This window comes from Merops nubicus, unplaced genomic scaffold (genome assembly GCF_000691845.1).
Source record: "Merops nubicus isolate BGI_N331 unplaced genomic scaffold, ASM69184v1 scaffold7862, whole genome shotgun sequence".
Lineage (NCBI taxonomy): Eukaryota > Metazoa > Chordata > Aves > Coraciiformes > Meropidae > Merops > Merops nubicus.
The window spans coordinates 1-27,725 of NW_008594187.1; the positions used below are offsets into that span (position 1 = coordinate 1).

The 27,725-nt window shown below is 46.1% G+C and overlaps 1 protein-coding gene across 1 annotated transcript; it reads right to left on the reverse strand.

Annotated features, from left to right (window-relative positions):
- Positions 1-6: 6 nt before the first annotated feature.
- Positions 7-27,137, reverse strand: LOC103768526 (fibronectin; the record flags this gene model as incomplete). The annotated part of the gene is made up of 26 exons (XM_008935668.1): positions 7-30; positions 1,130-1,236; positions 1,844-1,969; positions 3,638-3,802; positions 5,224-5,362; positions 6,059-6,525; positions 7,353-7,442; positions 7,932-8,111; positions 8,329-8,418; positions 9,148-9,324; positions 9,451-9,538; positions 10,629-10,816; positions 12,686-12,955; positions 14,666-14,779; positions 15,574-15,729; positions 16,422-16,586; positions 17,015-17,131; positions 17,661-17,930; positions 18,136-18,225; positions 19,203-19,385; positions 20,401-20,673; positions 23,381-23,572; positions 24,330-24,416; positions 24,715-24,883; positions 25,211-25,305; positions 26,871-27,137. Coding segments are annotated over 26 exons (4,289 nt in total), but the record flags the coding sequence as incomplete, so codon positions are not given.
- Positions 27,138-27,725: the final 588 nt, after the last annotated feature.

Here is a 27,725-nt window from a genome sequence, read left to right on the forward strand (position 1 = left end):
GGGCCTGCGGCAGTTGTCACAGCGCCAGCCCTGCGGAAGCGCAACGTGCGGAGACAGTCAGAGCGCGCCGAGGGCCGAGCCGCCGCCGGTGCTCATTCGTGCACGTGGGCACAGCTCCACCAACACCACTGAGCCTGCTCCGCCTTACGCCATGCAGGCCCCAGTGCAAGTACCTCAGCTCTCCTACTAATTATTTTAGTTGTGTTATGGGCCAAGTGCTGGGTCCTGCTCCTGGATCACAACAGCCCCATGCAATGTTACAGGCTTGGGGAAGAGTGGGTGGAAAGTTGCCTGGGAGAAAAGGACCTGGGGGTGTTGGTTGACAGCCACCTGAACATGAGCCAGCCCTGCAACTGAATATGAGCCAGTGTGTGCCCAGGTGGCCAAGAAAGTGAACAGCATCCTGGCTTGGATCAGCACTAGTGTGGCCAGCAGGACTAGGGCAGGGATTGTCCCCCTGGACTCGGCCTTGGGGAGGCTGCACCTCAAATTCTGGGTTCAGTTTTGGGACTATCACTCCAAGAAGGACCTTGAGGGGCTGGAACATATCCAGAGAAAGGCAGTGAAGCTGTGGAAAACTCTGGAGTGCAAGGAGGGAAAGGTCTAGGAGGTACAGTTGAGGGACCTCAGGTTGTTTAGCAGGGAGAAGAGGAGGCTCAGTGGAGACCTCACCCTTGAGAACTCCCTGAAAGGAGGTTGGGGTGAGCTGGGGGTCAGTTTCTTCTCTCAAGTGACAAGCAGTAGCACAAGAGGAAACTGCCTCAAGTTGTGCCAGGGGAGATTTAGGTTGGATATCAGGAAAAACATCTTCCCTGGAAATTTTGTCAAGCTCTGTCCCAGGTTGCCAAGGGTAATGGTGGAGTCTCCATCCCTGGAGGGGTTTCAAAGCCATAGAGATTTAGTGCTGAGGGATATGGTTTAGTAGTGACCTGCGAGTGCTGGGTTAACGGTTGGACTTGATGATCTTGAAGGTCTGCTCCAACCAAAACCATTCTATGATTCTGTAATCCTGTTTTGGCCAGGCATTAGACACCATCTGACCTGAAACCCAGCAGTCTTGGAACTGCACTCTAGCACAGCCTCCTCTCTTCAGCCCCCGTGTTCTGTATACCAAGTCCCTCCTGGTTACCTGCTGTCCTCCATAACAAGTGCAGGAGCAGATGGCCCCAAAGTACTCCTTCTGCCACTGCTCTCCCACTTGGTACATCTTCCCATCATCGTAGCACGTGGTCTCATCTGTGGAGGCACAGGAAGAGCTCAGTTATATGGTATGCACCTGACTTTACACATTCTCAGGACAGCTTGGTGATGAGAACAGGAACCTGTGGCCAGTGCATTCTCCCAGTTTGTCTGGAGGCTCGCTGACTGGCAGGGGCAACATCAGTCACTTCTACAGCTCTCCAGCTTTAAACTAGAACATGAGGGTATTTGCCTGACAAGAGCAATGCAGTTTAATTCACAGTGTGAAGTGCAGATCTTCAGGCAACAGGCCCTGTAGAAAAGTCCTGTGTTACAGATTAGGGTGATCTGCACCACTTAGTGCAGTGACATGTCCCTGTTGGATGGCTCCAGAGCCAAAGGCAGACAGATGCTGAGTGTGCTGTGACCTTAGCTAGCAGGAGAGGAGTTTTCCCCTTTTCAAGCTTGGAAAAGTGAGTTTTATGCCTTCGGCTCTTCTGAGAACAGATTCAAACTGTCACTGACTCAGCCTCCAAAACCTGAACTAGACTTACTGATCCTCTGCCTGCCCTCATGGCAGGACCAAACGTTAATGGGAACAGCCCTGAGATGCTGAAATTTCCTGAATGGGACTCAATTAAATTAACATCAGGAGGAGACTTACGAGGTTCGCACTTGAATTCTCCCTTTCCATTGCCAAGGCAGGTGCAGCTCATCATCTGGCCATTCTCCCCTTGCCGGTCCCACTTCTCCCCAATCTTGTAGTTTACACCATTATCATGGCACCACTCTGGAGAAGGCAGAGGAAGAGAAGAAACAGGAGTTAGCCCCCTTGCTGCAGTGACCCCTTGGTGTTGCCTCAGGAACGAACAGACAGGCAGGAGAAAGTCTTTTCAGCTCATCTAAGTCCCAAGGAGGAAACTGGTTCCTGCTGGAAGAGGGTTCAGCACCTGGCGCTTGTAACTGCTGAGGACTGTTACAGCTCTGGGGCATGCCTGGAGACACTTAGGAGAAGAGAAAGTAACAACTGATAGGACAAGAGGAAACAGCCTCAAGTTGTGCTGGGGAGGTTTAGGTTGGACATCAGGAACAATTTGTTCCCCAAAAGGGCTGTCAAACACTGGAACAGGCTGCCCAGGAAAGTGGAGTCACCATTTAAAAGCTGTGGAGATGTGGTTCTGAGGGACATGATTTAGTGGTGCCCTGTCAGTGCTGGGTTAATGGTTGGACTTGATGACCTTGAAGGGCTCTTCCAGCCAAAATGATTTTATGTTTCTACATGACAAAGAGTGGAGAGGGACAGGGGAGGGTTGCCCAAGAGTAGAGGAAAAGAAATGAAAAGGAATTTAATAGCCATGGGGCAGGGAGGGAGTGAAAAATATTTTAAATGCTCTTTTTTGAGCCAATAGCAAGTAAAACTGTATTGCAGAGACTGCAAAACACAACAGGTAAGCCATGTTTATCATATGGGGAAATACAAATATTAGTCCTGTAAAACCAGCATATTCCCTGCAGTCACTCCTCCGAGTCGATGCAAAGGGCAGGAATACCCTCTTTGCCCAGTTTACTCCACCACTTAAAACCACAATTTAAATTAGTTGGATATGTGTTGTGTTAACCCAAACACAAACATTTGTTCCATTCCCTTCCATGAAGCTGGACAACACTCTTCCATGAAAGCCACAGTCCTGCAAAGAATAAAAATCAGTGCCCTGGCAGAGGTGTTGCTTGCTTGACAGAGCTTCAGAAATCCACTGACAAAATTGGAGCACTGGTTCCACGGGACGCTTTGCTGCCTGCAACACAAACCAGACTGGGTCTTGCTGTAACACCCACTGAAAACCACACAGATCTGTCTGCCCCAGTGCAACCATCTGCCTAAGTAGGAGATGAAAATTCACACACAGAATCACAGAATGTTAGGGGTTGGAAGGGACCTCCAGAGATCATCAAGTCCAACACCCCTGCCAGAGCAGGACCATCTAGTCTAGGACAGGTCACAAAGGAACTCATCCAGACGGGTCTTAAAAGTCTCCAAGGAAGGAGACTCCACAACCTCCATGGAGAGCCTGTTCCAGTGCTCTGTAACCCTTACAGGAAAGAAGTTCTTCCTCATGTTGAGGTGGAACTTCAAAGCTGTCTTCAATGGCTTCTTGGATTTGGCCACTTCGGTGTCTTGCCTGTCTCACTTTTACACATGGTAAAAGTAGGGAAAATCCAACAAACATTTCACTTTGGTGGCAATATCAATACAAGTGAATGACAATGCTCGAGAAGCTGCACGGCTCAGAGGGAACCAAAGTTTTCCATCACTTCACACGATTCAAAACACTGCTTTGGTTTAAAAACTTGAGCCTGCGTTGGTTTGCGCCATGTTTGGACCAGGTTGGTTCTGCCAAACATGCCGTGAGTGCGCGGGGAGCCTGGAGCTGGGGCAAGGCAAAAGCAAGCTACTCACTGGAGGAGTCGCATCTGAAGTGGCCGCTGCCGAAGCCCAGGCACTGGCACCAGAGCTTGAAGCCGGTTTCAGACAAGCGCTCCCATTCCTCGCCGATGGAATAGGAGGAGCCGGTGTAGGTATCAAAGCAGGTGTCGTCAGCTGGCTGGTTTAGTCCTTCAGAGACTGGGAAAAAAAAGATAAGAAACTCATCACCCAGCAATAGGAATTACTGAACACAAGAACGACTTTCACTGAACACAGGCTATTTTTTTTTTCATACAATATCCTGGCAGTAATGGAGCTGCCCCATGGGCATATACTTGACTGTTCTGTCACCACTCCAGACTCCCTGTGATGTATTTTCCATTTGCATGTGTCAGAGTGGTTGAATGATAAAAAAACCTGACACGAAGGCTATTTTCATTTTGATTTGCCAAGTTTCAAGCAAGTGTGATTTTTTGCATTTGCTGCTGGAGAGCAACAACCTGACTTAGCCTGTTTTGAAGAGAAACGTGCTGTAAGATGCTGGGGAACAGCAGGAGGTTGGTAGCTGCATGTGTGGTGTTTTTTGGGGCACTACAGACTCTAGTTTGTGGCAGGGGGGTGGGAGATGGAGACCAGACCATGCTGTTGGACAGACTGATTTTCACCTTGTGTGTGCCTTGATTGGAAGGCAGGTGTTTTACAACCACCAGTTCAGTGTGATGATCAGGGTCACGAGTTAATGCTCCCCATTCAGCCTGGGACAGACACCAGGCGACTGGGGTGCTGGAAGGGGAGAAACAGCCTCATCTCCCAGGGAGGTAGAGGCAGTAGGAAGCTACATGGAGAAGCTTAACAAGTGGACAAAGTAAATCCTTAATTCTTTATTTCTTCTTCTCCCATCCCATCCTCCTCTTCTTTTTGACCTCAACACACACAGCAGGAGACAGAGGAAAAGAGAGTTGTTGGCCAGTCCCCTGTGCTGGTAAAAGCAAAGCCCAGGTCCCACATGTGCATGTGGGCTCTGGGCTTTTCAGCTGTGGCAAGTGCTGTCTCTTGACCACAAGTATTTGTGGTTGGTCACACGGCTTCTAAATGCTGCCTGTTTTGGCTTCATCAGCACCTCTGCAGGCAGCCTGCCCTGCTGCTGGACCTTCAGGATGGTGCAGTGGTGCTGCTGGATAACCAACACGCTGACAGGGCAGTTAAGCTGGCCACCAGCCCCTTCCCATAAGCACGATGTGTTATTGTGACAGCAGATCCTGGCCAGGTCTCTGCGACACCAGTGTGATCCCTCAATTCCTTTGAAAGCAGCAAACACCAGGTGCCTCACACTCCTGGGCACAGACCCTAGATAAGTGTATAAAGCCTCAAAGCATGTTCTTCATGATTAGACAACAGATCAGAACAGCTCTAGTCACATGGCCAGTGTCTCAGTTATCCAAAACCAGTGAACCTCACAAATGACTCGTCCCAGGGCTCTGCTCTGTGAACATTCTTTGTCAGAATAGTTTCCTTTCTGAACTCCTGTCAAGCCTGGGCACCAGGTAGGTTGCCTTGAGTAAAGGCAAGGAGGCAGGGGCAGCAGAGGTTCACCTAGACTCCATAAAGCTTTTACTTACTAGTATTGCCAACTGTGACCACCTCCTCCAGCACCTTTTGTCTCCGGTGATCTTTCAGGGCTTCCACTATAATGTTGTAGGTGGCTCCTCTTGTAAGACCAGTGAGTGTAGCACTGGATGAAGTGCCAGGAACCCTGAACTGCAACAAGAGGCAATGCCAAGTCACCAGAAAGGGAAGAGTGATTACTCCTTAGGTGTCACCCCACTCACAGGAAAGACATTTTGGTTGACTTCTGTGGTCTATACCCTGATGGAGCCAGCCCATTCCCCATAGACATTGAGAACTTCAAACAATACCAAGTTAAACTTGACTACTCTAGACTGTGCTTCACAAGGGATACATTGTTTCTGCCTTTTCAGGGAAACAGAAACCAAGGGAAACAAAGGAGAAGGGCTAAAAGAGTCTGGCTTGGAGAAGCAGCACCTCGGTCTTTGAAGCTCCCAGTCATCTCCCCAGTTGTTCCCTTCCCTGGTGCAATGTGGTGAAATGACAGCACTTCGAGGGCTTTCTGGTTTAGTGGTTTTATCCTGTGTCTTTCTCCATGAAGGAGATGAAGGAGAGGAAGGAGACATTTGTCCTGTTCTCAGCTCCATGTTAAGAAAACTCTTAAATTCCATTGTCTTTACCTTAACACATCAAAGGGACAGAACTCCCAAGAAACATCTGCTGCCACATGTGTGCCTCACGGCTTGATGGGGCTTTGAACAGCCAATCTAATTAAAGATGTCCCTGCTCACTGCAGGGGGGTTGGACTAGATGACCTTGAAAGGTCCCTTCCAACCCAAAGGATTCTATGATTTTAACACTGTTCCTGTGCTGAGACAGATCAATTACCTGCAGAGTATCTTCATCCTGGCTGACTGGCTGGCATGAGATGATGTATTCAGAGCTCTCTAGCAACGGCCTCCAAGAGATGGTAGTCTGAGAAAGAGCCTCTTGACCCATGGTGTCGTTGCGCCTGGGCACGTGGGAGTGCGGGTAGGAAGGTTCCACGATGATGGGCACTTGGTACCCAGGGATTTCAATCGCTTCGTCCACGTTCGGCGGTTGGCGCCTGGACCCCGGCCTGAGGGGAGTTGCTGTAGTGGGTACAGGCCGCCTGTAGCCGTGCTCCTCCAGGACGACTTGTTGACCCTGGTGTCCTATTGTCTGCGGGTGCCCAGAGGTGCCTGGAAGTTGGATACCGTTCCCATTGTCATACCTATTGTTGGTGAGGTAAGGGGTCCCCACGTCAATGGAAGGCACGTCGAGAATGTCGGGTTGGTTGAGGTGCGGTCTGGTAATCAACGTGGGAAGCTCATCTAGCCAAAGAAAGGTTAGGAGCCATAAAGCAAAGCGTGGCAAATTAACAGTGCTCTATTACACAGCTGGAGTGGAGCTATATACCCCTCCAAGCATCAAAGATTAGCAGTCATCCCGAGATGCAACACACTTTTTATGACCTCATTGTGATTGTGAAGGTAATTTCTATCTCTGCATATTTATATACTATATAAATATATATGTATCTCTGATACATAGGCATAAGAAGTGTGTTGGTATGAAAATTTCATACAGCTGAGCAACAGTTTTGCACGCTGCAACCCATAACCACCACCGCTGCTCAAATTTAGAAGAAATGATCACAAGAGACAGTCACAGGTTATCAGCTTAAGAAAAATCACGGCTGTCCAATAAGAAATTGGGTCCTTGTTCACATTTGGACACACAGCTGATAATTGGATTGCTAGAGGTATCTCCATCTCACACCATGGAGGATGTAAAGAGAAATGCAATGGACAACCCGTGAAGAGATTCTGCCTTCGATACCATCATGTGCTAGATGGAAAAAGGAGTATTAACCCTAATTTAATTATCAGTTAGGTACCCAGGCAAGCACCAAGCAAGTTGTTCTGTTCTTAGCACTTAAACAGTTAAATGTGATTAATGTAACTTCAGAATCTTACCTCCTGCATCGAAAGGAAAACCTCCTTACAAAGCCTATTTATGTGACTCAAAAAAAGGTGTGGCTGAATGGTGTGAACAGGATTATTTTAAATAGCATTATTATTTCAGTCCTGAGATTGTATTCCCCAAGTGGAAGATCCCATCTCCTGCTGGCACACAATAATCCAGAGTTCTGTTTTACCTGTCCTTTTCCTGCCAACTAGCGGTTCACTCTTCTGATTGTTCTTCACAGCAATGACATAGATGATGTATTCAGTTCCAGGTTCCAAACCTAGGGAGGGAGGAAGGACATAAAACAATCTTAAACTTAAGGATTGCTTCTCTTTTATGATTAGGTGTGAGATCTAAGGGAAGATGAGAGGTGGGTGTGACTATGTGCATTTTGGATCTGAGGTTTTCAAGACAGTGCAAATTGTCCAGCCTCCTGCTCATCAAGGCAAGTTGGAAATCTGACCACATCAGCTGGGAACATGGATGCTGCACACACAAAACATAACGAATCTTCAGAACATTTGACTGATGGGGTGCCAGAGTCATGGGCATTTTTCCTTGAACAGATGCCAGTCGTGGGGGCAGTGTAAAACAGCTATGGGTTGTTCAGAGAAATGTATCGAGTTTGTAGGACCGCTGTCATTAAAAGAACAAATTTTGTCTTTCTATTAGCTGACTGTCAACACATTTTGTAACTAGGCCTTCCCCCTCTCTCTTCAAATTTCAGTGTTTCAGATGAAGAGCTCCCAAACAGAACAGAGACAGGTACCAGTAATAGTAGCCTCGGTGGTGCCAGGCCGAGGGCGAGGCAGAACCTCCTTGACTGGCGAGCCAGGTTTCTCGTATCTGATGATGTAGCCTGTGATCTTGGCTCGTGGAGGCTGCCAGGTAGCCAGGAGGGAGTTGCTTGTGGTTGTAAGGAAGCGCAGGTTAGAAGGAGCATCGATGGCTAGGGAAACACAAAAGGAAACAAATCAAATGCAGTAGAGGCAAGCATATTCTTCACCTGGACTGCATCTTCTGACACCCTTCTCCCACTCAGGAGTAAAACATATTGCTGTAAGTCATAGCGAGTGTTATATGTGATCAGATGGAGGCAGCTTCTGCCTGGCCATAGGTAATTACCACACATTAGCATGAGCACTAAAATCAGGCAAGCTCATTACCAGTGGAGGCATCGATCACTACCGGGGAACTGCGCGCGTTCTCATTCAGCGTGTACAGGTAGATCTTGTAGTCGGTGCCGGGTTGCAAGCCTACAATGAACGTGAAATATAAATGTTAGGCAATCAAGAAAGCCATCTAAAAGGGGCATCAGAATGTCTTTCAACAGCTTCTTCTTGGAGACTACTCTTTATGACTCATTTTTTCCCCATGTTGTTACAATCAAAGTGGTTTGGGTTGGAAGGGACCTTTAAAAGTCATCTAGCCCAATGCCCCTACAGGGAGAAGGAACATCTGCAAACAGAACAGGTTGCTCAGAGCCCCGTCCAACTTTGCCTGAAACGTTTCCAGGGATGGGGTGCCTACCACCTCTCTGGGCAACCTGGGCCAGTGTTTCAACACCCTCAGCATAAAAATTTCTTCTTTAGGTCTAGTCTAACCCTCACCCTTTTAGTTTAAAACCATCACCCTTTGTTCCGTTGCAACAGGCTCTGCTAAAAAGATTATCCCCATCATTCTTATAGGCTCCTTTAAGTACCAGAAGGCTGCAATAAGGTCTCCTCAGAGCCTTCTCTTCTCTTCTCTTCTCCATGCTGAACAACCCCAACTCTCCCACCCTGTCCTCACAGCAGAGCTGTTCCAGCCCTTGAGTCTTTTTTGTGGCCTCCTCTGGACCTGCTCCAACAGGTACCTGTCTCTCCCATGCTAGGGATGCTCCTATAGTATTTCTCATCAAGGAAATGGAACTACAACACAACAACTCAGTGTACCTTCAGGTACGAGCCTGGAAGCTCCTGCACTTGCAGAAGCACCCCACTTACCAGTGATAGTGTAACTCCTAACATCAGGGCTGATGGTCCTTTGAATGGGGTTCTGGCCACTTGCTGGGACAGCATCAACTTGGAAACCAGTGATGGTCTCAGTCTTGGTTCTCCAGGAAATGGTGATGGTTGTCTCGGTGGCATCTGTTACACGGGCCCTGCGAGGGGGGCTAACATCTGCACCAGAAGGAAAAGTTCTCCTGTCAGTACAGTGGGGATTGTGAAACTTCCCAGCTGAGTAGGATCTCTGCCTCTGCACCCAGCACAGTACTAACTGGTCATTTGTGGAGGATCACTACTTACTTTCAAGAGTAGTGACCACGCCCTGGGCTGGTCGGCTGGTCAGAGAGTCCTTCAGGGCATAGACACTCACTTCATACTTGGTTGCTACCTAGAATGAACAGAGTTATTTTGTGCTATGAGAAGGACATGTCAGTGTGGGAAATACACCATTCAGTGTTTGGTGGAGCCACATTTTTTGGTCACCAGTTACTGACGTATAAAACCTTAAAAGGACTCAAACCAGTGAAGGATTAATGGGACAATACTAGTTATTTCCAGTTGTAATAAAAGAATAGACATTGACCCTGACAAACAGGGCTGTAGATAATACTAGCAGTGTGCATGTGCACACCCAGGAGCAGAGGAAATCCTGGAAGAAGCTTATTTGTTGCTCCTTATCTTGAAATCTGTGCTCCAAAGCTGATTCTTCAGAGAAACCTAATTTACATCCTGTTTTTCCTGGGGTTAATGGATGCCATTTGCTATGATAAGGTGCTCTTGCTGTGAGGAAAAGATAATGGTGGAAGTTACAGCACAGTCTTTCGTCCTTGACTGCATCAGATCAGGAGTCCACTTAGATTACACTGTTTTTTAAGGCTCATTTTTGAAAATGATTCATAAAAGCCCTTAAAAACAGATCAGTAGCTTTTTAAGACAGCAGGAACCATAAAAGCAGTGATTTTCAGCCTTTTCCAGATCAGGAACTCCTGAAATGTTTCCAGGGGAGAAGATGGCTATATAGCAAATTTAAGCCTACTCACTAAAGACTTGCATTTTTTTTACTTACATTTCGCAGATGTCTTAAAGATAGGCAAAAGACTGCCAGAGCTATCATCTCACAGCTTGAAAACCTCTGCATTAGGTCACTTTATCTGACCTCTTTTGTGAAAGATGAGTAAAAGCATTTTGCTGAGTTACTGTTGATTGTGAACCTGATAATTTGCATTTGATTAAGGCATCCAGTCTCTCTGTGCTAAATGAGGCAAGGAAAAGAATGCAGATTCAGCAGGCCAGTTCCTTGCCTTTTAAAAAAAAAAACTATGGTGAGGAGCAGTTACAGCTGACATCTAGTCAGACTTCAGAGGCAGACCCTTGGGAGCTCTAATGATCTACTCCAGCTAAGGTTCCTGACCCAGGAATTTGAAATTGCTTCAAGTTCTCCTAACAACTCCTTCCCACCACACAAAGAAAAGAATTACCATTAATCCAGACACGACAGCAGACGTACTGTCCGGAGAAAGGTTGATTTCTTTCATAGGACCAGTCTTTTCTTTGGGGTTCACTCTGACTCTGTAGCCAGTGAGGCGAACGTTTGGTGCATTCCAGTTGACAGTAAGACTGGTGGGAGTTACCTGAATAAACTTCAGGTTTGTAGGAGGTGGAATTGCTGCAAAGATCCGGATTGGCACATGGTTAGTTTAAAGAAGACAGTCTTAGCTAAAATAATACTCTCCTGAATATGAAATGGGTTTAGGGCTGAAATACATGAGCAGAAAAGTGGTGTGCTTTTTACAAACACAGGCATAAAGCACCATGGGGAAAGGACAAGGTGTTCAGGAGGAGATTCTTAGACCCTACAGTAAAACTTCCCAGCAGAAATAAGGAGATCTTGATGCTTCAACCCTGAAGTTAGGTGAATAACAACACTTGCTGAATGTAAGATGAAGGCTTTGGGACATGCTTAAACGTGTAGTATGCCAGTCTGTTTTAATTATTCTGCCTGTCTCTGCTTTTCATCACATAGCTAATAGTTCAGTCCTGCTTCACTTGGCTATCTCTGTTCCTTTCTAAAAGATGGATGATTTACCAAAGTAAGTAGGAAGCAGGCTCAGGAATTGCAAAGAGGATATAAAAATACTGCAAATGCAGAAGGGAAGCATTTTACAGCCACTTACACAAGTGTAAATTACTACACAGAGAGCAAGGCAATGGAAAAGCAGAGCTGTGGTGGCCATAAGGCCCATCACACAGGAGTCTGTTCATGAATTAACACGTCAGATACCTTTAAAAACAAAGGTTGGCATAAAAAAAGGAGCATCCATTGAAACATTTTCTGGCCTTACTGTCAGTAATCCTTGGGCTATAAATGGGGAAAACAGACCTTACCATATTGCCTGCTATTAGCATATTGCTGTGAAGGTTATAGAGTGGCAATACAAGATAAGTCTCCCTTGTTGCTTTGCTCAGATCTCAATCTTAAGCCCATGAGAGCCAACGGGAAGTCTCAAATGACTTTAAATATGTTCTTGAACAGACCACAAAGGGTAAACTACAGAGAGTGGGTTTCAAAAACGACTGTATTTGCATGTCTGGCAGGTAGTCAGCCAGTTGTTTCAATCATCACAGCACTTTGCTTCAGTTTAGTACAACAACCTAAACACTAGGAACCACTGGCTTCATTACACCCCTGGAATTACAGTATCAACTTCTCATCCACAAATGAACAAGAAACCTTTACTCCAAAGGTGCTACCTTTGTAATAAATACACATCTGGCAGCACTGGAAGCTTTGCAATGGATTCCATACTGCTGGAAGTAATTTTATCTCAATTAGCTTCCTTCTCCTTGTTCACAACGGAATTTTAAGTGTATTCCACATGGAGCTGGGTCAGACTGGCATATAAGGGACTCTCCTGAGTGGAGCATGTCCTCTTCTGGTGGACGTGACATGAGCACAGGGTGTGGAAATGTGCATGGACTGTAGTCCTTAGGGCAGTGCCAGTGAGGGACCTGGAGGCTCTGTGAGACCTCCAGAGCGGGTTAAGGAATCCCCCAGCCCCTCATGTTGATCTTTTGGCCCATCCAACAGTGAGGACCTGGAGGATGAAAGCTGCTCTAGTCTCTGTTGTTGCTAACTGCCTCTGCTTGCAGGTGCCACATATCCTAAAGACAAGAGCCTTGTGAGAGGGTGGTTCACCACGTCAGGCTCCATGATTAGGGACCAGACATCACTGATCCACCCGAGGACCGAGAAAAGGCTAGAAGGTAACATCCCTCCTTTCTCTAGTATCCAATCCTTCAAGCAGCTGATCTGTCCTGCATCCCCTGCCTTCCCCAACACATCCATAGGTTGATTCTGCCAGCAGCCAGCTCTACAACACCAACGGAGCCATCTTGCAAGAGCAGTCACATCCCCTGGGCTGCCCCTGGGGCCTCCCCGGCATGGAGCACCGGCTGCACGTGGAAGCAGGCTTTACCCAGCAGTGCAGAAGCCACTGCTGCCGTGGCCTGCTGGGTGGTGTAGTTAAAGGTGTACCTGTGGACTGGGTCCCAGTGAGGGGCAGGCTCTCCATGTCATCGTATATGGCAACGATATTGATAGTGTACTCAGAACCTGGCCTGAGGCCATGCAGCTCAGCAGTGTCTTCTTCACCACCTGGGGCCGGCAATAGCTCATGGATTCCATCCTCAGGGCTCGAATAGGTCACCCTGTACCTGGTTACTTGCCCCTGAGGGCTTTCCCAAGCAATTTTGATGGAATCAACATCCACCTCAGTGAATGTTAGTCCTTTAGGGCGGTCAATGTCTGTTAGGCAAATTAACAGTAAGAGGTTATGTGATAAAAAGCAGGTTGTGGGTGAGGAAAATAAAAAGCTCTTCTATTACATGCAAAGCGGTTTTCGGTTTTGTGCAGGAGAGGGGGTACTTGATTCTCCTCTGGGCTGCACCTTGCACACATGCTTAGACCATGCAGAGCAAGGCTGGGAGTCTGGGGCTGCCAGACAGCTGGAAGGCAATCTTGGCCTTCTTGAAACCAATGGGACTTGCCCAGCCACCTTCAAAGCAGCCAGGACACTAATGGTCACCTACATTTGAGTCCCTTCAACACTGAAACCCCCCTTTAGGCAACTCTAGCAGCATTAAGCTACTTTAAAGTAGCAAAAGTGAGCAAAAGAAAAAGAAATGGGAATTTTAAGACCTGTTTCTACCATCAGAGCCAGTAACTGGTTTCTAGTGCCAATGGCAGCCAGACAACCTGTCCCACCTGACTCAGTAAGTTTGGATTCACACTGTTTGCTTTTCACTGTTGTAAGCTGCTGTGCAAAGTGCCATGCCAAGGAGAATCAGTCCCACTATTTCCTTTCATAAATTAATATCCAATTAAACACATTTATCAAGAAAGCAAATTACTCTGTATATTTTTAAATCAGTTAGAAAAAAACTTTTCAGTGTTGTCTTGAGTGCACAGGGAATGTCCACAGGTGCAGCTGGGTGAAAGGCACACTTCTGAATTTGATCAATTCATTGGATTTTCCTAGCAAAGTGGAAGCTCAGTGCTAAAGAGCAAGGTGAGCGAGCCGTGCTCCACAGAAGTCTAAAGTGGGGCCACCACAGAGCTATACCCATTTGCCAGACAAAATGGAAGGATACAGCATGTCATTTCTATATTACATCTAAATTATGCTTTTCTGTAAGATTTCAAGTTTATTTGCCACGTTATATTAGTCCTGAATTTTCTACATTTTCTAGTTGGCAAAGGTGATTTTTTTATCCAGGAATTTGTTGGTTTGAGATTTGATGTGGAGTCCTTTCCCACCTGAGCAAAGCAAAGCTTCAGAGAAGTTCCTGTTGTTCAGGACAACTTGAAGTATTTGGGGCTGAGCTGTGGTTTTGAATAGAAGCCTGAGCAAGGGAAGAATGTGCATGCAAATTCTTACCCCAGAGGTGTCCCTGGAAAAGGCACTTTACATCAGAGATACCCCTCTAAGTTACATGTTCCCTCCTGCCTCCTGTGTCCAGAGCAGTACTGCTGTTTTGTAGAGGCAGATGTTCAAGAGCTGAGCCATCCTTTCTTTTGCAGTATTTTATCCCCCCTTCTTGACACAACTTGTGTGTGGTTTCCTTTACACCTTTGCACAGGGCAAGTACTCCCAAGCCCAGCCCAGTCCCTTACCAGTAATCACCTTTGCCACCTAGCTCCAAAAAGGACATCTCTGCACATTTTTTCCACCGATTGGCTGAAGGACTTTTTGCAGCTTTAGTGAAAGAAAATCAGAAGCGCAGCATTTTGAGGGCACGGGGGACTTGCATTTTGCCAGTGTTTGAGGGAGAGGGACTGCATTTTTTGCCAGCATCTGCAAATTAAGTGCATGATACGTATCACAGGGCAGACCACCTTGCCCTCTCCTGGAGACTAGGCACCTGCCCCTCCTTTCCCTGGGAAGGTGATGCTGCACGGTAGATCCGGACACCAGCGGCGAACGTTTGGTTTGTTACCGTGCGGTGCAATACGTACTGGTGACGGCTGTCTCAACCAGGGGCAGGCTCTCGCCGTTCTGATTCTGAGCGTAGACACTGACCATGTACTCAACTGTGGGCTGCAGACCTTCAATAGTGACTTGCGTTTGATCTGGCAGGAAAGAAGAACATCAGCCCAGCTGCAGCTGCACAAAGCTGCAGAGAACTGGCCTCTACGTAGCCTTGAATGAAGGGCCTGTGTAAGCCATGCCATTAATACACGTCATTAAAACGAGCCAGGATTGACGTACCAAGTTTGCCTTTTCCTTGCACTACACTTCTCAGGCAGCACACAACAAGACATCTGCCATTTGTACCTGCTCAAAGGCCCCGCAGCAGGTTAGCACAGTAACAAAAATGAAGCTAGAGAAGACTAACCTCCAGGATTTTCTGGGATAAGACCATTACCCCAACTGAATCACAAGCATCCCTGAGTGCTAATCTCTGCAGATCCCACAAACTACAGTGTTCCTGAAGACACCCCAAGAGCTGACTGGGCAGGCTTTGTGGTAACAAGGTTAAGCTTGTAGTCTATGTGATTGAGTCCATGCTATGACCAAGGGTCACCTTATGTGACCTTCAGAAGGATTTCAGAGGAAGTTTTGCTGGGTGCTAGAAAATCCAATGGCATTTCTTGGAAACCCAGATGCCTTTCAGAGATAGAGGTTGCCAAGAAAAAACCTTTGTAACACCGTGGTGTCAAAGAAAGGCAAAGCTTTCAGGGCAAAAATTTGCCTTAGCTTCTCCTGGATGAGACCCAGCTGAAGTCAGCAGGATAGCAAAAAATAGGGCACAAGCAGGAGTAATTTTGGCTTTGAGCATATGCCTAGTGCCTGACAGGGCTGATTGTAGTGGTCACATCTTGCATTCTTTACAGGTCTGGTGAGGGATGTCTTGTACTCTTACCTGCAGGGACGTTTTTAGTCTTTGTGGGCCCATGTCCTTTCTTGGGGACAGCTGTCACTCGATAGCCTGTGACTGGGGATGTTGAAGGGAGCCATCTGATGCTGATACTGTTGTCCTGGACATCTGTAACTTGCATCTGGGATGGTGTGTCTATTTCTGAGCAACAAAAATAGATTTTTCTGAGTATGCTGGTACAGGAAACCCTCCTTCCACCGTGGCCTCCCAGCTGAATTTAATTCTGCTCTTCCTTCTCTAGGCTGTGCTTCTTCAAACAGGTAACATTTTGCTATTTATTTGTCCCTCATGCTAGCCCAGAACAAAAAAAGCCTTAACTGTGCTCTGCAGGCAATTGCCCTCTTATCAATGTTAGTTGAGGATTTTCTTTGTTTTAAAGGCTACTAAATGCCTTTGTCTGCAGCTACAGTAGGAGTAGGATTAGATTCTATCCAGATCAGGAACGAGATGACAGCCCTGGAGTTAGAAAGTCAGGTCTCATCAAGATCACACTGGACAGTGCACCAGAAGCAGCACAGGTAAGGCAAGAGTGCCCCCATGATGTGAGAGACCAGCAGAGCATTTCCACTCTGCAATAAGCAGTCAAACATTGCTTTTATCCCCATCTGGACTCCACAGGGTCTCCCTCCCCCAAAAGTCCAAGTCCATGATCCCCTTCTGTGTCATGTCATTATCATACGCAGCTCCACTGCAAATGATGGGCTTACAACATAGGCCATGACTTCTAAAAGAAACCAGGCATCAGTGACACGAATTTATGGAGATGAGCCAACACAAAGCTGTAGGGGTTTTATTTTGGGTACATTTCTTTGTTTTGTTTAAGCAGCTCTCACCTGTTTTGTAGGTGACGGTGACTGGCTTGCTACTGGCAGGGCTGTCTCCACGGCCAGTTACAGTATTCAAAGTGATGGTGTAGTCTACACCAGGTTTGAGGCCAGTGATGGTAGCAGTAGACATGGTGCCAGGCACTGTAAACTCCTGCACAGGGCTGCTTCCACCTAAGGAGGGTGGGGTGAAAAAAGAAACGTGATGGACCTCAAAAGATACATTTTAATTCATTAGAACCCCCCAGAAAAATCTCATGTGCACCAAAATGAAGAGAGGACCCTGTTGATTTTCAGTGGATCTTGGGTCAACGTCTGTTTCAGAGCAGCCCAAGGAAAAGAATGAATTAAGAACACAGAACCACCTCAAAAACCACTGGAGTGCTCCAGATGCTTGCTCTTTTAGTTGACAAAAAATTTAGTCTCCTTTCAAAAAACAAAGGCACCTGTATTTGACAATCTTCTCTTAATATGCTGCAAGAGTCTCAGACACCAAAGTTTGACTGCAGCAGACAAACTTTCCTTTGCTGTTCTCTGTGGCTTTCTAATGGCCTCGGAACAGAGGTTCTGGTCTGTGGCTGGCCACAGCAGCCTGCACTCACCTGTTTCACCGTAAGTGATCCGGTAGTATCTGACTGTCACTGCAGGAGCATCCCAGGAAATCACAAGGCTGGTTGGGCTGGTGGGGGTGACTTCCAAGTCCCTTGGAACGTCAGAAACTAGAAAAATAGAGAATTGAGAGTTTCAACACAGGTAAAGTACATCAGCTACGTATTCTATGCTACTCTGCTACGTATCTGTCGTAGTTCTGGCCTAGTGCACACAGAAACTCAGTATGGTGGGGGTTGAAAGGGACCGCTAAAGATCATTTCATTTAACCCCCCTGCTAAAGCAGGGTCACCCAGAACAGGTCACCCAGGATCACATCCAGGCGGGCTTGGAATCTCTCCAGAGGAGGAGACTCTGCAGCTTCTCTGGGCAGCCTGGCCCAGAGCTCTGGCACCCTCACGGGAAAGTTTTTCATGTTTTTCCTTTTCACATCTCTACCAGTGATGTATCTGGTTAAAGACCATCTGGCACTGGACTAGATTTAATGAGAAAAGTTCTACTGGCCCTAAAGACATCCGACTTGATCTGAAAGTAGCACGGGTCCTCCTGCCTTTTTCTAAATCAAGCCCTACCTCAGTATCACAGAGGACACCTAAAATCCTCACGGTAACTTTCAGCCAGCATTCCCTCAAGGCTTACCCGTTGTCTGTTGTCCAAACAAGGGCATGCTCTCCTCCCTGCCATTGACGGCGATGACGCTGACCACGTACTCGGTCCCTGGAAGCAGGTTGGTGAGGGTGATGGAGTTGCGGGAGGGGGGCACGCGGTCCTCCTTGGGCCTGCCAGCACCATTCTCTGGGTGATGCCGGATTTTGTAGCCCGTAATGGTGGCACGAGGAGCCATCCAGTGGACGGTGAAAGAGTTTGCAGTTATATCCGAGAAGTCAAGGCCGGTGGGAGAATCAAGACCTGGGTATTTCAAAGAGACAAGAGGCTGAGCTCAGTTGAACTACTGGTCATCATCACCACTGCCATGTCTCAAGTGCACTTTGATATCCAGCTGATGACCCATCAACAAGGTGACAATACACAAGAAAAGGCAACCAAGTCCCATTACTGAATGCTCTGATGAATGGCAATAATCACACGTGTGTCTCAGGGTGCATTTAAGTACCTGTTTTCTGGATTCCAGACAAAGGTGCGCTCTCATGTTGCTCAGAAACACTGTAAACTCTCACCAGATATTCAGTACCAGGAAGCAGATCTGTGAAGTTTAAGTACAGGTATTTAGACATATTTCTTTACTAATAGCTAGAAGTCACTCACTCTACACAGTTTTAACTGTTTAAGAGAGGTCTTGCTTGATGGAAGATCCTCCAGGATAGCCAAAAATTTAAATCAGTTCTTTTCATGGCATTATGGTTGCTTGCAATGTTTCAGCCTGAAGGAGCATGGTATCCTGCATCATTACTTCATTAGTTTGTGGAGACTGGCTAGAAGCAATTAGTTTTCTACAAGGTCGTTTCTAGTCACCTAGTAGTTTAGCTATGCACCAAGCCAAAGCTTTAGCTGATATAAACTGGAACAGGGCCAAGGATTTCCACCACAGCTATTCTAACTCAGAGGAGCCCCAGATCTGGTCTCATTCTCAAAGTGGGTTATTTTTTCACTCAATCAATCTCATTCTAGGACACAGGGGAAAAAAAAAAAAAAAAAAAAAAAAAGCACTTCAACTATAACACAGCATTTGCACCAAAAAAAAAATTCATGTCAGCTTTTTGAAGATACCCACATTTTGTTACTGTGTCCACTAAGGTTCCAAACAGTATTTATTTTCTGGTCCTGAGCATACAAAGCCAAAGGAGCAATGACCTTTTGTGCATTTTAATCCTCTCCCTGAACCTCTGCACTGCAAGTCCTTGACATTTTTTGGAAAAAACAGGTGAGTAATATGTACTTAGTCTTAATACCTAACCAGGCTGCAAAACAATGCAATTGCCCCATAGTCTGAATCATTGCTGTCCTTGGACTGATGGGAAAAATTTTCCTGTGGTTTGGCTTAAACTTGAGTGAAGCAAGTAGCCAAATGCCATTTAGTGTGAGCTTGTAAGAGGCTATTTGGACATCAGCTTAGATAGCTGAGAATTTGTCCAGTTACACTCAGAGTAAGCTATCTTCCTTTTGCCTCATCTTGTGTCATATTTGAGGCCTCATATTTGTTTATGTCAGTAACCCACTCACTTGTTAAGACCACCATGTTGTCTGAGGGTGAAATCGTCAGCTCTGCAACATCCTCCTCCTTCTTCACGGGCGAGTAGCGCACGAGGAAACTGCTCAGCACGATGGAAGTTGGTGCAGTCCAAGTCACTCTCATAGTGTCAGGCCCCACGTTAGTGAAGCGGAGGTCAGTGGGAGGTGGCACAGCTACACAGCAAAGAACACACACGTCTCAGTTCTCCATCTGATCCAACCTGATCAAGATGTATGTTCAGGGAATCACTGGAGAAAGTATCTCATGCATAACAGACTACTGTGTCAGACCCATGCAAACAGACTTCTAAACTACATTCAGTTCTACTATAGTTAAAATAGGTCTGTACTACTGTCAGGCTCCTTTAACCTCTTGGCAATTCCCAATAGCTTAAATAGACCCCATGGGCCTAATCTGAAAACAAGGTAGCAATTTCAGTAAGGCACTTCTTAGGGCTGGATTTCATATTACAGATGTGGAACCAAGAGAGGTTTCAAGTTGCCTTACAGCAGTCTACAGATGGAAAAGTCATCTCACCTAGAATTCATACATGCACGCACAAGAGAGGAGAGGGTATATCACTAATTTCCTACAATTCTACTTCTACTAATGTCGAAGGATTTACAGCGTCGGGATTTTGAAACACAACAAGATTTCATGCAAGAACCAGTTTTCAGCTGGCCACCTGCTCATGCATTAGAGACCCTTGACGGTGTGGCATGGCTGTCAGTGGCATGTTCTCGGGCAGTGCTCCTTCACCTGCCTCCTTCGGGGCGTTGTGGAAAGGGCCACCGCTGCAACAAAGTGCTGGAAGCTCAAAGGGCCATCGAGGCTGGAGGGTGTCTGCTGAACTGCTCCACCCCTTAGCACTCTTATTTTGGGAAATAAGTTTTAAAGTCTGGGGAATATACAGCTCATGTTTCAGGCTCTTAGTTCCACCTGGACCCTGCAAATCTGAATAGCAGAAAGTGAAGGAGCCTGGCAAGTCTGGAGCCATTGACAGTGTTCAAACACCTCAAATCCAAAAAGCTAGCAGCGCCACTGCGAGCAAGGAGCAAGCTGGGTCTGGCTGGCTGCCCCTCAGCGAGCGGCTCGATCCCTCTTTGGACAAAGCCCCGTCGTCCCAACAGCCAGTGACAGCCTGAGACACCGTCCACGCCACAAAACACAGAAGTTTTCAACATTCACCCGTTTGCTGTGTCAGAGTGGTAGGGGCGCTCTCTCCACCATTAATGAGCGTGATTACACTGATGTCGTAATCAATGCCCGGCTCCAAGCCTGTGACTGTGTAGTATCCTACTGAGGAGTCCACAAAATCTTCAAAAATAGGGACACTTTCTCCTGCCGCAACTACTGTGATGCGGTAGCCAATAATAGTGGAGGCATTTAACGGGGTCCACCTCAGGCCGATGCTTGAGTCAGTTATGTCAACAAAGCTTAGGTCAGTGAGCTGGGGCACCTCTAATGAGTTAAAGAGCAAACAGGAAAGGCAAAGACACACGGAAGCAAAAGAAAGACAAGGGAGAAAAAAGCAGTGTTCATCACTATTAACATTGACAGAACTTACGAAGCAATTGCGGTGATATGCAGAATTTCTCTTAGGGTTTGGGGGAAAAGGAGAGTGTTTGGTGTTTTAGGGGGTTTTGTTGTTGGGGTTTGGTTGGGGTTTTTTTTGGTTTTTTTTTTTTGTTTTTTTTTTGTTTTTTTTTACATTGTACCTTTCAAATGCAGTCTCCAGCTGCCTCCCTAGGCAGACTGAAGCTGAAACCTTGACCCTTGAAGACAAAACACTTCTACTTCAGACCTACTATTTTCAAAAATGCACCTTTTACAAGAGGCATTTAATGTGCAACAAATTTAGCTGGAGCAATGATGAGCCATAAAGACCCATCTTTTTCTGTTGAAGCTAGGAACAGAAAAAGGTCAATATTTTTTTCATATAGAAAACAAGAGGCCAAAGTCTAATGTATAAACAACTCCTCTGAAATAATAGTCAGTTGACCCTCTAGAATTTTCGTGTTGTTCAGATGACAAGTCTAAGTTTTATCGTTGGGATCATCAAAATATAAACCCATTTGAAGGAGCTACATCAGACCACACCCTCAGCTGGCAGAGAACTATCAAAAAGCTTCAGGGCAGATTATCCACTATCCAAACTGTTTACACTGGACTTGAAAACAAGTCTCAAATCTCCATAACAGCTTGAGGATCTGGCCCAGAATTCTTCAAGTTCTACTTACCACTAACTGCCACAATATATGTGCTAAAAACAGATGACACAGAACAGTAAGTAATAAAATACTTTCTTGGAAAGATGGCAAATGGTTAGAAATTACCTTTAGATAAGAAATCTGTAACAGTGACAACGTCCCCATATTCCCCCATATGCAACACTATGTGGCCAAGAGGCCGACTTGATTCGTTGGTTAAATTGTTTAAAGTCTCAGGACTAAGCCACTGAATAAGGAGCCTCTTTAACGAGCTTCTATATATTGCTTGAATTTCTGTATGGCAAACAAGTGCAGCTGTGACTGTTTCCCCTATGAATATTACTCCTGGTATGAAAGCTGTTCTTCTTTCCCTGCATGTTAGGACCAACAGCACCGGGCAGGGAGTAGAGAACATTAGATGCATCTTTCATTGACAGTGGCCAAACCCTCAGCTGCTCAAGTCAATAGACTGGTATTGATTTAAGCCATAAGATTTGGCTGTGTAACTTTAGCAGGCTGATCCTGAAATCAGAGGGAGCTAATAGATACTCCTCCTCCCTCAGGATCAGACACCAGAAGGTGAGTCAAAGATGGAGGACTTGGTCTCCATTCTGTTGGGTCATGACAAGTTAGCTTGAAAAGGAATTATGGAACAGTAACATAATTAGGAACTGTAACATTGAAAAAGACTGGTTTTAATAAGAGTGGTTATGTTCTATTTTAACATCCTTCTAGAAGACTTATTTTACAGAAAAGATGCAAAAAATGCCAGTTTTCTGTAAAATCATTGTTTGCCCACGTGGAATGCATGTACCATATCACCTTGAAAGAGTGCTGAAAGCCAGAGACATACATTCTTAGCTTTCCCCCACCAGAAGATGAAGGGCTAAAGCCATTACTGCTTTAATGATGCAGTGTCACAGCATTAGTTCACCCCCAGGGAGCATACAGCACTTCAGTGAAGCACAGAAATTTTAAAGCAGTGTTATGAGAGCAAGCAAACACAGTAGCTGGCATCATCTCAGGGCTGAGCAGAAACAACAACAAAAAAAAGCCCTCACAAAAGAAAAAAAAAAAAGGAAACCATCTGGGGAGATGTGTATTAATTTTGATAACTGTGGCTACAAAGGTACCTTCATGTAATGTGGGTGGCACATGCCACTTTGTGTCCCAGAAGTGCTACAGTGATGGACCTTTCAATCTTGGCTTTCTTCTCCATTGTGCTGAACTGATCTCCTGCCACTGTCACTGCTAAAATTTCTCTTGTGTTTATTTCCCATTCATACCTCTCTTCACCTACTTCCTCTTCACACCAGCTGTGCTCCAGATGCTGGGGCACTGCAGGGTCAACTTAAATCTCTGCTGCTCTCCAGCTCAGTGTACTGATGCATCTCTTTACCATCACCCTGTTGGCAGACAATGGAGGCTGCCCACACAGAGAAGTGCAGGGTTAGAAGAACTGCTCTCTTATGTGGTGGTACGTGGCTACTCTGCTTCTTGAGACCAGAAGACTCCTCTGAAAGTAGATTGTAATGAGGCCTTGGTCTCTTCTCCCAAGTAACCAGCAACAGGACGAGAGGAAAGGTGCTTAAGTTGTGGTGGGAAAGGTTTAGATTGGATATTAGGAAGATTTTTTTTTTTTTTTTTTTTTTTTATCCTGAAAGAGTGGTGAGGCATTGGAACAGGCTGCCCAAGGAAGTGGCAGTCACCATCCCTGGAGGGGTTCAAGGAATGTGTAGATGTGGCACTTTGGGACACGGTTTAGTGACCATAGTAGTGTTAGGTTGATGGTTGGACTTGATGATGTTGGAGTTCTTTTCCAAACTTAATGATACTATGATTCTACAAATATGAAGTCTAAGCCTTCTGCCATCAGACTAATAGTTCTGCAACACAGAGCTCTCACGCTCAACAATTTGACTTCAAGTAGCTTAACGTGCTGCTCATCCTTTCATTACCTTGTGTGATGGTTTCAGAGATGGGGATGCTCTCCTGGTCATCCTTGACTGAGTAAACGCTGACATTATACTCCACACCAGGGTTTAGGTTTTCAAAGGTGCAGGTGGTCTGATCTGCACCTACAACTTCCTCCAAAGTAGAGCCCTGCTGCCCATTGGTAGGAGCAGTGGTCACTCGGTACCCACTGATACCTGAAAGGCAGATACACCAGTATGTGTTAATCTCACACTGTATTTACATCAGGTCTCCATAATGAACAACCAAAGCAAACACATTACAAGTGATTTTGCCACCCCGAGCCCAGCAGGCAAGAGGTTGTTTTGGCAAGCACCCCAAAACAAGCTTCCCAGAAGGCAGCCAAGGCCCTCTCCCAGTATCATTTCAGTTTCCTTTGAGACTCTACCAAACTGAAAATCTCATGACACATCAAGAAAAGATACAGCAGCTGAGAGTGGGGGTTTTTAAAAGCTTTCAACCCCTGTTCTACAGAAGTCAACTGTACAGCTCCCATCAGCTACTCTGGGAGAAAAGTTTCTCCTGGACACTTTCAGCAATCCTACGCTTACTCTCAATAACACAAATTCATTCTTCACCGCTAGAAATCCTCTTGGTCCATTTTGTTTTCCTTCCTTTGGACTTTTTTTAAACCTCTGGGGATATGTGGAGAAATCCCTCAAATCTCTAAACCAGCTGAAATATTTAAAAACATTCATACACCAATACAGCATTTTACATGGAATGTAAATCATGAAGAACCCTATGGCAACCTATACTTAACTGTGAATGATATCCTGGAAGATATCTAGAAATAAGTAAATGTTTCCTTACATTATTCAACACCAAGATTCTAATCAGTGTCTTCTTAACTAACTGCAAGGCACTGCAGAATAAACGTTAGCATTCTGGTACAACAGTGGGTTCATGCACAGGGCGAGCTGACATGGTTACCTGGCGTGGTGCTTCTATCCCAAGAGACTACCAGGACCCCAGTATCAGGATTGGGCTCCAGGCGCAGGTTGGTTGGTGGAGACAAGGCTGCAAGTGTTCAGACAAATGGGTCATTTATGGCACTGAGAATCCTGGTAGCTCCCTCAGCATCCCTCCTCCAGAGATTATATCCTTACACTTTAGAATTAGCTAAAAATGTTTTCCTGAAGTTGCAACCCTGCCTTGTATGAGCTAGTGCTACTCTCAACTACACATCAAAACCACGTTCCAGACTACGTCAGGAGGAAAGGACGAGAACCGACTCCCGGAGACAGCCATTCATCTGGGGTGCACAAGGCAAGCAAGTGTAAGAAGGAACAGTTGTAGAAAACCAAACGGGTCATACGTGTAGTCACTCTTCTGATGATGGGCGTCTCCCTCTCCTGGCCATCCATCAGGACTGTGAGGCTGTAGGTGTACTCCACTCCAGGGGTCAGGCCAGAGATGACGATGCTGCCAGAATCAGAGATGACCTCCCGGGGAGCCTCTCCACCTTGGCTTGGGCGCACACCCAGCTGTAGAGAAGCAGCAAAGTTTGCTTTTCAGTCTCAAAGCTCCAATCCCAGCTAGCTAGCAGCACCCAGGCTTATCCTGCAACAGGAGCATCATGGCATGATGAATGCCAACTGTTAATCTTGCAACTTGTTTTGTAGGTGTCTCACAGAAGACCTTAACCTGAAGCCCAGAGGATGTTTGCACTGGCCTCTGTCAGCAGCATGACTTCTGCACCTCTCCTTTGTGCTACTGCCTCCACTGCAGTCCACAGTAAACAGCTTTAACCTGTCCTCCCTATCACAATGAAGCAAGAGAAGAAAGAAACATGGGACTTCAGTTTCTCCTACCTTGAAACCAATCCTTGGGGCAGGTGTCCAGGTGATGACAATAGAAGTCTCAGTCACTTCTGTGTTAAAAGGAGGAACAGAGCCAACAGGCTGATCTGTGAAGGGAATTGACAGAGTTGAGGTCTAGCTGCTGTGACGACACGAAATAGTTTGAAAATGTGATCTACAGCAGTCCAAATAGCAAGAAGCACATAGTACGTGCTGATCTACATTACTTCTGAAAATCCAATAGTTTGGGAGGGACTTGACAGATTACTTCTGTCTGCTGCTAGACTAGACTCAGTATGCAAGTGGTCTAATCATAGCCAGTGCTTTTGCTGTTCCTGAGGAAAATGAAAATATTGAACTGGGCCTCATGAGTCCTCTACGAATCCAACCCTGAGGATTTTGGAGAATATTGTTTTTGGCATGATCTCTGAAGTGTTCCTCAAAACCCAGCTTATTTTTTCCTTCACCCACCATATGCCGTTCAATCACAGACCACGACACACTGCTCTGTCATCCAGCTGTTCCATCTAGGACCATCTCATCCCCCACCAACATCTTCAACTCTTTTGAAGTCAGCAGAGTGAAAGGGAGCTCAAAGTCAATCTGGGGAATCTGTGGTCTTGTTGATACTCACCAGGAGCATCGCATAGAAGCCAAAGCCTTTGTGTACCCCACAATCAATCTAAATAACTCCACTGAGTTTAACCTGAATTGACCTTGTTATTAATTAAGAGAATTAGTTTATGAACCTGTTGTCTTAAACTGGACTGGTTTCATTTAAATAAGCTGGAACTTGAAGGCAACATTCATCTGAGATATCCAACCATCTCCTAGTTGAGAAATATTTATAGCTAAGGCTGTCTGTCAGCAAAACGCAACTTGCCAATGTCAACAGTGTCACTCTCATTAAAAATCTGAACCTTTATTTAAATTTCACATTGTTCTAAAGGAAACCACATTCTCTTTTGAAAAGAGGATGTGGTTCTGGGCTTGGATGGCTTTGAATTTGGTTCATTTATATGACTGCTTCACCATTATTTAAACAGTGAATCTATTTGTTCTTTCTAGAATTATGTGTGTGGGTTCTTACAGAACTCCCTTTCCTCCCAAAGTTTGCTTAGTATTTCTTCCAAGCCAACAGCATAAGTACAGATAACTGAAATATAAAAAAAAAAGAGAATAGACTGCAACATTTGTATCAGTTTCTGTAATTGCAGCAGAGCTACCTCAGATGGTATGGTTGGGTTTGAGAAATGATTGCCTTCAACTTCATGCAAATGACAAACTAATTATTCCTTGCCTGCTTTAAGGGATCTGTTTGCTGTCCCTGATTCATCATGACAAACCCAAACAACTGGAAAGATCAAGTCAATTTAAATTTCTTTGTGATTTAGTTAAACAAGAACTGAGGTACCAGTAGTAAATTCTCCCTTTTGATTTTCATCACCAGAAAGCTGAAATGTTTTACTAAAAGCTTTTTAATGCAAATAAGCCTCTTTTTCCTGCCAAGCAGTTCAGGAAGAAGAACAAGGAGTATTTCCCAAGCAGTTCTGCTGGAAGGCAACTTCAAAAGGCTTCTTCTGTGTATCAATTCACAATAGCCACTTTCAGCACAAGTTTTGAAGAAAAGCCAAGGAGTTAGGGAAGAGGAATATGTGCCTGTGACACTTACAAGTTGTGAAGACTCCAGTCTCTCTGGCACTTTGCAAGTCATCTTTAACTGCCACAAGGTACACAGTGTACTCAGTGCCAGGCTGCAAGTTTCTGAGAAGGTACTTGGTGGCAGAAGGTCCCACATTGTAGGTCCTTGGTTGACCTCCTCTTGTGGGACCTGCAGTCAGCCGGTATCCTGTGATCACAGCACGGGGCCGCGTCCACAACACCAACACTGAGTGCTCCGTGGTGTTGAGAAATCTCAGGTTGGTGGGGGCATCAAGCTCTGGGGAAGAAAAAGTGCAACATGCATCAACTTTCCAGCTGAACCTCAACTGCACTGCCTGGCAGAAAAGGGCCTGGGGGTGCTGGTGGGCAGCTGGCTGACCATGAACCGGCATGTGCCCAGGTGGCCAAGAAGGCCACCAGCATCCTGACCTATATCAGAAAGTGTGTCCAGCGGGAGCAGGGAAGCAGTCATGGCCCTGGACACGGCTCTGGGGCAGCCACAGCTCGAGTGCTGGGTTCAGTTCTGGGTGCCACAGGATAAGAAAGAAATTGAGGGGCTGGAGCAGGTCGAGAGAAGGGCAATAAAGCTGGTGAAGGGTCTTAGGACGAGCAGCTGAGGGAACTGGAATTGTTTAGCCTGGAGAAGGGGAGGCTGAGGGGAGACCTTAGTACTCTCTACAACTCCCTGAAAGGAGGCTGGAGTGAGGTAAGGATTGGTCTCTTCTCCCAAGTGACAGGATGAGAGGAAATGGGCTTAAGTTATACCAGGGGAGGTTTTGATGGGACATCAGGAAGAATTTCTTTCCTGAAAGAGTGGTGAGGCATTGCACCAGGCTGCCCAGGGCGGTGCTGGAGGGGTTCAAAA